The sequence below is a fragment of the Phallusia mammillata genome, chromosome 1, assembly GCF_965637545.1.
Source record: "Phallusia mammillata chromosome 1, kaPhaMamm4.hap1.1, whole genome shotgun sequence".
Taxonomy (NCBI): domain Eukaryota; kingdom Metazoa; phylum Chordata; class Ascidiacea; order Phlebobranchia; family Ascidiidae; genus Phallusia; species Phallusia mammillata.
This window is the reverse complement of record NC_137252.1, coordinates 18,128,561-18,137,675: the sequence shown is the minus strand read 5'-3', so window position 1 is coordinate 18,137,675 and position 9,115 is coordinate 18,128,561. Positions and strand designations below refer to the sequence as shown.

Here is a 9,115-nt window from a genome sequence, read left to right as displayed (position 1 = left end):
GTTGTGTGTGGTATTTGATCCTAGCTGATTATTTGAGTAAACTCTACTTTGTGCCACTGTAACTCAGAGCTGCAACCTACATTCTCCATCAAGCTCACAGCACAAGTGAAGTTGTCATTCCTATCATGAGCCTGAAGTCTGTGTACAAGTAGTTATGCAGAGAAAAAACAAGAAGCTATTGCAAAAAAACACAGAAATACAACGCATCTTAAAATTAAATCCTCCTTCTTGCCAGTTGTTTTGGGACATCTTTTATTTAACTCAGATTTCCATTTAGAATAATCCATTTTTAGTTGATTTAAGTTGGCAAATAACGATGTTTAGTGGTAAAAATATGACGGAGTAGAGTTGTGTTGACGGAGTAATGCGAAATTTAGGCCTTTCAATTTGCGCGCGTTTGTGCCGTTATGACAACTATAACTGTTGCGTGGCGATACCATGCGGAATTTTCGACCCCTTAACTGCCCCATTACCACGTAGCCTACATTAGAACAGTGTTTCCCAACCTATGGGTCGCGACCCAAAGTTTGGTCGCCTAAAGACTTTGCTGGGTCACTTGTTTTTGTGTTGCAATAATTAAGAACATCACAACTTGCCGTGATAACGGTTAATTCTGTGTGATTTCAAAAGTATGTGACACATGCTATGTGTGAGCTCAGAGCTCTTCAACCGGGGTTCCGCGGAACCCTAGGGTTCCGTACAACCCTTTCAGGGGTTCCGTGAACTTTAAGGGTTGCACGGGGAGTAGCAATTCGAACACGAATGATTCATAGTATCATTGTTTCGAACAGCAATGATCGCCTGTGCAATATTGTTAACCTTTGTTACACCATTGACCAATTGTGACGTAATAAATACAACCTTGTTACACTCCAGCTAAGTTGCGAGATTAATGTAGAAACGACCGATCCAAATAACACGGCAATGCGTTTCAGTTAACCGTTTAATTCAAGTCAACCATTGTGATGTGGTTTGGATGTGTATTCATCTTCTTTCTTTGATGTAGCCTACTTGTATTATATTCATTAAAATTATTTTATGGGGTTGCGCAAAGTTTGACAAAATACCTAAAGGTTGAAGAGCACTGTGTTTGCTTACTGTTGAACGTTGTCTAGTAGCTGATAATGCTTAATTGAACCAGGCAGCTGTAAAGTTCAGGCGAAATCGAATTTTACCACAATAGTAAGACTGCATGTCCATAGGTCGCGAGAAACCTCAAAACAAAATTTTGGGAGTATTTAGGTCGCATTAAAAAAGTTTTGGAACCACTGCATTAGAAGAGTTTTTTGTGTGTGAAAAAATAGACACTGTGTAGTTTACAATGATATCGCTGTAAAAACCACAAAGCATGAGCAGCTGCAGTCTAACGCACATGACCCAGCTTGTCGAAGCTTGTCATGAAATTGCCCTGCAGTGAGAGGAAAAGCCCCTGAGCGTTAGCACAACGACTTCCTCAAAATTTAACGCCGCCTGTAATCCGAAAGGAGCTAGAAACGCGTGACCATTTCCAGCTCCTGTACACGCAGCGATGTTTACCTTTCAGGTTGTGGCCTCAGTCAGCAGGTCAATGTAGCGGTATGGCTTTCAAAGATATAAGGAAGTTTGAAACCCACATAACAGCCTGTGGGGTAAATAAAGTAATTAAGTAGTGAGTGTGTTAACTATCACTGTTCGCTTTGGATCACAAAAAAAATATAATTCAGACCACATATTTTTTGAAGAGATTGAAGAAGTATTTACTAATATGCTACGTTTATGCTCACAGTATTGCAGTTTATTGTATTGTGGTTGGTAAAGAACATAAAATTGGTTCGTGTGTTATTCAGAACAGGAAACTGGGAGTGTACAGTGGCGTAGGCAGACGAACACTTTGGGAGGGGCCAAATAGTTTGCTGTCTAATAACTTTTTGCTAATGTTTGGCGTAGGGCGTGCTTTTACCAAACACGTGACTTGCCAAACCTTGGTTCGACGGGACAGCCAAACGCTTTATTGATTTATTCGATGTCTACATAAATATAAAAAGCATGGATTTCACCTCACAACTTGGTGACAACAGTCATTTTTGTTAATTTATAATTTTTTTTATAGTTGAAAGACTAAACCACAATGATGAGAGGCAAAACTACACTAAATTAAAGTTTCTCAATATACAACTTTGAAAATTTGGGAGGGGCCATGGCCCCTTTGGCCCCTCCCTGGCTACGCCACTGGGAGTGTATCGTTACTTGCGCATGTATGGGTCTGGATTGAATTTTGGACTCAAGTTTGGTTTGGACGAAAACACAAATCTCGTAACTATTGCGATAAATATGCTTGACAGATGTCGGGCAGAGGTAAAAGGCAATAACTAGCAAATAGGCAACAAAAATTCAAGCATTTCAAGTGCTAAATTTTTAAACAACCCTTGCAAAAATGTGTATTGTGGGTTATTGAATATAAACTGGTAATCGGCTTCAAAATCTAGTCAAAATTTGGGTCAGGTATATACTAATGAATGTCGATGGGCGTCAGCAGCTTGAGGCGGTGTTGGTTACTTATTGACCCAAGTATTTCCGGCTTTTTTTAAGTCCACAGTGAGCAAGTTGTTAACCTGTAGCAAAGTCAACCTACTTTGGATGTTCCACTTCGTTGGTTTTGTGCGGTGCGCGTAATTTTGTCAGGTTGAAAGATTGGTTGAGTATCAGAATATACTTTACAGAGGCACAAGTGTTTTATTTACTTGTTGATCCCTTTATGTAAAAAAAAATAATTTTGGCTTGTCGTTTTGGCTTGTTTGTTTTTTGGTATATTTTGTTGTTAAATACGTGTAATAGCAATACATGGCAATATGAGTAACATGTAATGTTTTGGCAACACCACAATAGAACAGTTTTAATGCAGTGCCTATAATCATTGATAAATTTTGAAATAATATATACCACGGTCTGGTAATTATCTATGGACCAATCTATGACTTGTGACAATCAAATGATGAACACTGTTCCACCCAGTGATGGTTTGTTGTGCCTTAACACGCCAAATCAAACGGGTTATTCAGGAACTGTTTACACATCGCAACCGTTGCAACCAGAAACCTCTTTAAACTACAATCAGTCGTTTCCTTGTGGCAGTATGGTGGATAATTCCTTGCCAGTTCAGGAACATGAGCCTTATTTCCGTCGTCCAGTTGAAGTCGCTACTGAACGGTTACGGAACCACATGAGGGTTGGTTAATGACTTGAAATGTTGAATTTGACTTTTGAAGCATGTGTACCGTAAGTGGGCATTATAGTGACAGATGCAAGTTCCGATAGGAAACTGCGAGATAACATCCTCATGGCAATTGAATTACAATCAGACCTCTTCTTTCTGATACTACTGTGTTTATGTAGAAGTTGCTGAATCTGTGCGTAGGCTGTAAAGCATGCCGAATACTAAATTCGTTGATTGTGACACAATTGTTAACATACGAACATACGGACACATAAACAAACAAACCATTGAAGTTACGTCACTTTATCAATTCGTAAAATAAAATGTATACTGCTTTGTAAAATTCTATGATGTAACATAAACTATCCTCATCGTTTCTTTTAGGACATATCAGAAGTCCAAGTTCTGTGTCGCGAATTGGGTTCAAGGTTTCAACCAACTCTTAATGGAATAAATCAGCTGAGAAAGTGCACAGGAAATAGTGAGTATGGATTAAGCGAAAATTATCAACGTTGTTTGATCATATTATCAAACAAAAAGGCCAAACAGTTAAATGTTTTTGCGCGGGTTAAATGGGCTATGCCGTTTATATTGAATGCCTTATTATCCAACTTTTAATCTACAAATGCCTGTCAGGTCAATTTAATGGTATGGTTTTCCTAAGTTACGTACTTAAGTTAACTGGCTCGAGAACCATGCCACTCTGATTTCGAATTATTTGATACATAATTAAAAAATCTAGTTTGCTCTTCCAAGGTTACGTACAAATAAAAATCAAACAAATGTTATTTTGTTAATTGCAAAAATTACAACTTTTTATTAATGAACTTTCTTCAGTTCAAGTTCTCGACAGGTGCGACGTAAATCAAAGCGAGAATCGTACGATGCAAAACCTTATCAGAATGAGAGAAACCTTAATTAACAACAGGAAGGTAAGCAGCACTTGGTATGCAGATCGAACGTATGATAAGTTGTACTAAAACTGTTTTTCTGACATATGGATATTTTGACAGTAATACTTTATTTGTCGTTGGTACTACTAGTACAGTTAATGTTTACGTAATTATTGCTATTTTGACATTACGAAAACTCAGTAAATAGTAAAATCGGTTCGATAGTTGACCAAAACCAGTAATGACCATACAACCCATAAGTTCAGCATTATATGCGAAACGAGCAGATTCCAACAACATAACAAACAAGTTTAGAACGGCGCTCAGAAAACAGAGGGCGGTATACTCTGCATTAGCAGGTAGGAAATATTTCCAGCTGCAGACTAAACAATGCAAGTTAACACACACGCACACACAAAAATGACGTGGCAATATTCTTCTAGTGATTGTTATATTACAAAATGTCGTTGACTTTTAACAACATGTGTATTTGTGTTGATAGTCACTGCTCAACTGTCACCAGGAGCGAGTTTTTCCGCGTTTAAAAGATTTACTGAGCAAAATTCACCATGAGATCGCTGAGTGGCAGAGAGCACAGGCCTTTATGGCCAACGGCAAATACGTGGAGAGCTATGATATTGTCCAACTAGAAAACTGGTGGGTTATGAACTTTTTAAAAACTTTTCGGCAAATGGCGCGGAAAACTATTTCCTCTGTTTAAACATATTTCAGGGCTTGCGATTGCCTGTATAATTCGGTAATAATGTTCATTTAGCCTTATTAAATTATTAAAAAGCAAAAAGGTAAATACATTTTCACACACATTTAGCACACTTTATACTATTTTTCAGCTGTAAAGCTACAGTCGAATTGATGTTGTTGAGTCTGGAGCAGATTTGCAACTTTACCAATTTAGAAATGAACTCGATGGATGAGAAAGTCCTGGAGCAACTACGCATCAACTATAAAAACTTCATCGCAGAAATAGTCACGTTGTAAGCATATAATTTATGTTTATCTCTTATTCATTTTAAAAGTGGGTTTAAAGCAAGGCAATTAGCTTTAGCTCTTTTTGTAATTATTATTAATTTAAATTATTTATTTGTTGCGGTCGTTCCAAAATTTTACAGAGAAAACAAACCAAAAACATACTTCTTGTTGTGTTTAAAGCAACTAACCAAGCGATTAAATATACAAAAAATTACACAAATTGTTTAGCGGCCTGGTTGTCGAAAAGCAGCCTCCACAAGTACTCACCAAAGACAAGAAATTTGTCTGTCGGTTGCGTCACCTAGTGTCCACCTGCCTTGATTTACACAAAGTAAACTTTCCAACTGAAGCGACTCTTGTAAGCAGCGACGTGGCTTGTGCTATAAAAGAAAACGGTCCAACACTGCCAATGTAAGTACATCTGTTGTAGCTGTGTGTAACTATTGATCCATTGCAACCTTATAAATTCCCTTGGAGGGTATTGTCTAAACAAGGTCAGTCAGTCAAGCAATGCAAATTATATTTGTAAATCCAAAATATAATCCGCGAATACAGTGTATGATGTCCTTCCAATTGTGACCTTAATATTTTTACTGCATAACGTTTCACGGTTGCGCAGCTATTTCCAGCTTTGTGACTGTTTTAGTGCAAATGTGTCGCATGCTTTCTTTCACCAAGCAAAATAAAATCAACCCCAAAATTCCGACAAATATTTTAAATGATGATAGAGCTATTTTTCGGAAAATATTTTAACTATGCTGGCATGCTTTTAAAAAATGTCTTACAAATCAAGCAAACTTGTTTACGCCCCAGAATATCTCCTCTCAGTAGTCACTGCCAATTTACTTTCGATAAACTGATTGAAAAACAATGCATTATTGTTATGATGTTCTATTATATGCAGTGCTAAATCGGGGGTAATTACGAACAGCGTTAAGAAGCAACTGGACTTCAGCGAAGATACTACACATGTTCAAGTTCACATGACAAACATGGTGTGTTAGAGTGTTAAATGGCATGTAATCATAGTTTAAATTGACTGTTGGATGAACTTCAATTAAATTTAGGTTACATATTTTTTTGCGTGTACTTTAAAGCAGGTTTTATCTTCCATTTATAAAATGTAACGACGATGTTCTTTACAAACGTTTTTTTGGTGCTTTTAGATGTTGAAATCGATCGTACGCAAAAGCGAAGCTGATATTGTTGTGACTCGTGAAAAATATTGTATGGTGTTCCGATCTCAAATCTGCCTCTACTTGCCCCATAACATCGAATTAAACGTCACCGCACAGGCAAGGGGCTGTTGTCAAAATTTTGTATCGATTTTCTCCTTCTTTCACCTTTAACTTAATTAGCTGTGAGAGATACTTTACGTTTTTAGGCCATGTCGCTCCCCATTGTTGTAATCACGCATGGAAAACAACAAGCCGATGCCCACGCTACAATATTTTGGGACAATGCATTTTCCGATCAGGTAATCCTTGTACTTACACTAATGTCAGTTGTATGTTTTGAGAAAAACGACTATTTAAAAAAAATTGAAAATATTTTATTATTGTCACTAACCTGCATGTTAAAGTGTTATGTCTGTGGGATTCAACGGCAGTTGTATAATTGGTCAAACCTAATTTATCGATTTTGCCTTTCCTTTGCCATTGTGTTTCTGTCAACTGCATTTGGTGTTCTATTGTTCAATTCTCCTATTTAAAAACTTGCAGTTCCGACGACCTTTTGAAGTACCAAGTCAGGTGCAGTGGAGTTGGATTCTTGATGGTTTGCATTGGCTCTGGAAGAAAGAATGTGAAAACGAATCGAGTGTACACATGGAGAGTGGTGGTCTAAGTCTTTGTGCGCAAAAGTATTTGACGCGCAAGCTCTTTGGTAAGTCACTGTCTAATTTTATTTTGCAAAACTTAAAACACTCATAACAGATCGGCACATTTCCGTGGAAACATACCGCCCATCAATCAAATATGTTACCCCACGTTCTTATCGACACGTTGTGCGTGAATAAAACCTGATCTGTATGCTGTAGCTTCTGTGTTGATGGTATGGGTAACTGCCAAAACGACTCATGAAAAAAACCGGTCGCGTCCCTTTCCCTTTTTTATTCTTAAGTAAACAGTAACGGGTCAAGTGTCTTGATGGCCAATGCTTGGCTCTCACTGACCTGGTCGCGCAGTTATTACTTTCGTAACATTGAATTGAACTGAATTTAATGAATACGTTTATATATGACTCCAACTTCAGCAACAAATAATTTTAAACAAAAATTTACATTGGTACATTGGAACAGTGTGATATACTTTTTTTAGATACCGAATCAGTAAAGCCAAACACAATGGTCACGTGGAACAAATTTAACCAAGACAATTTACCTGAAAAGTCTTTTACATTCTGGGTGTGGTTTTTCAAGGTCATGGAATTGGTATCAAGCAACCACGTGAAAAAATATTGGAATCTCGGGTAAGTATGATAAGTTGTGTCGAATGTGTGAAATAAAAATTACAGTAAAATGCAACAAAACACAAAAACTCAAATTTCATTTTATTTTTATAAACATTTTTGTTTGTTGATTTTTGATAAAACAAGGCTATTTTGTGTCAGATTAATACATGGTTTTGTGGACAAAGCGTTGTGTCAAGAAATGCTACTTCAGCGGAAACTGGGGACTTTTCTTTTCCGTTTTAGCGATACTATACTTGGTGGCTTGTCAATATCCTACTGCGACGGTAAGTTCAATATAACAGCTTATGTTTAACAAGAAACGGTTTTGTAATGATCGACTTCATCTTAACAGACACATTACAGTTTTGGCGTTTTAAACTAACATTTTATATTGCAAGATGTTTTTTGATAAAAAATCCTATGTTTAGGGGTTTAGACACTTTCTGTTAAAGGAAACGATTATTTTCGTGCCCTAGGTCCTGATCACGTGGTTAGCCATCTGGAACCGGACACAATAAAAGACAATTTTCGGGATCGCACTATTCCTGACACAGTTAGAGCTCTTGGCTGCATTCACTATCTTTACCCAGATACACCAAAAGATCGAGCGTTCGGGCGACACTACACTAGTACGTAAAGTTGTTGGGTTTAGCAGCCAGCGCATTGCTTCTTATCGATATAAAAGTATTTTAAGCCTATAAACCCCTAATTTATTTCGGTAATGCATATAGAGTTTGTAAAGTGTTAGGTGTAGCGTTTGTTGATTCATGTCATACAGTATTAAAACTTATCTCAAATATTTATCGTACAGAGCCAATAACGTTTCGTGGCTACAAATCAAAAAAGTTGCAATTAGTGGTAAATGCTAGTTCCCAGCAGCATAACCAGCAGCAGCAGGAGCAGCAGCCACAACTCCAACAGCAACAGTTCATCGTTCAGACAATGACTGATTTACTTCAAACCAACCTCCCGATCGTGCAATCTCCAGGTAATCTAATTATGGTGAAAGACTTTTGATCCAAACTTGCAATACATTCAGTGCCTTTGATAAATCGCCACAGTTAAAAACAAAATGAATAAACAAATATTACAACTGAAGGATCATCGGAATCTTCTGTATACAATGTCAGTCGACATGAAAGTTTTGAATTTTCAAATCAACAACCTGTCCTGTTTCCAGGTATGATAAACTGTATATTTAAAATTTTAATGTTGATATGTTTGATAAATTAAAAAGTATATATTATACGAACTCGGCTGAAACTAAATGTTTGTTTATTGCAGAGTCAGAAGGGACACCGTTTTCTGACAACGCCGGTGTTGAAAGTGACTTTATAATGGATCTTCCATAACTACAAATAACTTTTAAATGTGATTGCCAACAGATGACGTTCATTTGGTGTATGACCTTATTCCGGTTTTGTTTTGCGTTTTTGTCATCTTTTTAAATGTGCGGCTGTGTCTCAGTTTGGCTGCGTGATTAAGGGTTAAAATGTTTGCCTGTTTATAATGTGTTGTTGATAACCTGAAAATATCTAAATTCCGATATAACCCTCACCCTCTTTGGCTTTTAGTCTAAATTATTAAT

General features: G+C 37.1%; 1 protein-coding gene across 1 annotated transcript; it reads left to right on the top strand.

Annotated features, from left to right (window-relative positions):
- Positions 1 to 2,938: 2,938 nt before the first annotated feature.
- On the top strand, positions 2,939 to 9,115 carry LOC145204280 (signal transducer and activator of transcription 5A-like). Its single transcript, XM_080076802.1, has 16 exons — positions 2,939 to 3,205; positions 3,578 to 3,674; positions 4,031 to 4,125; positions 4,589 to 4,743; positions 4,938 to 5,081; positions 5,305 to 5,487; positions 5,981 to 6,071; positions 6,243 to 6,371; positions 6,461 to 6,553; positions 6,798 to 6,960; positions 7,395 to 7,545; positions 7,687 to 7,811; positions 8,004 to 8,156; positions 8,339 to 8,515; positions 8,627 to 8,707; positions 8,812 to 9,115. Exons 1-16 carry the CDS (start codon positions 2,939 to 2,941, stop codon positions 8,877 to 8,879), a joined length of 2,172 nt encoding a protein of 723 aa, XP_079932928.1. The 3' UTR covers positions 8,880 to 9,115.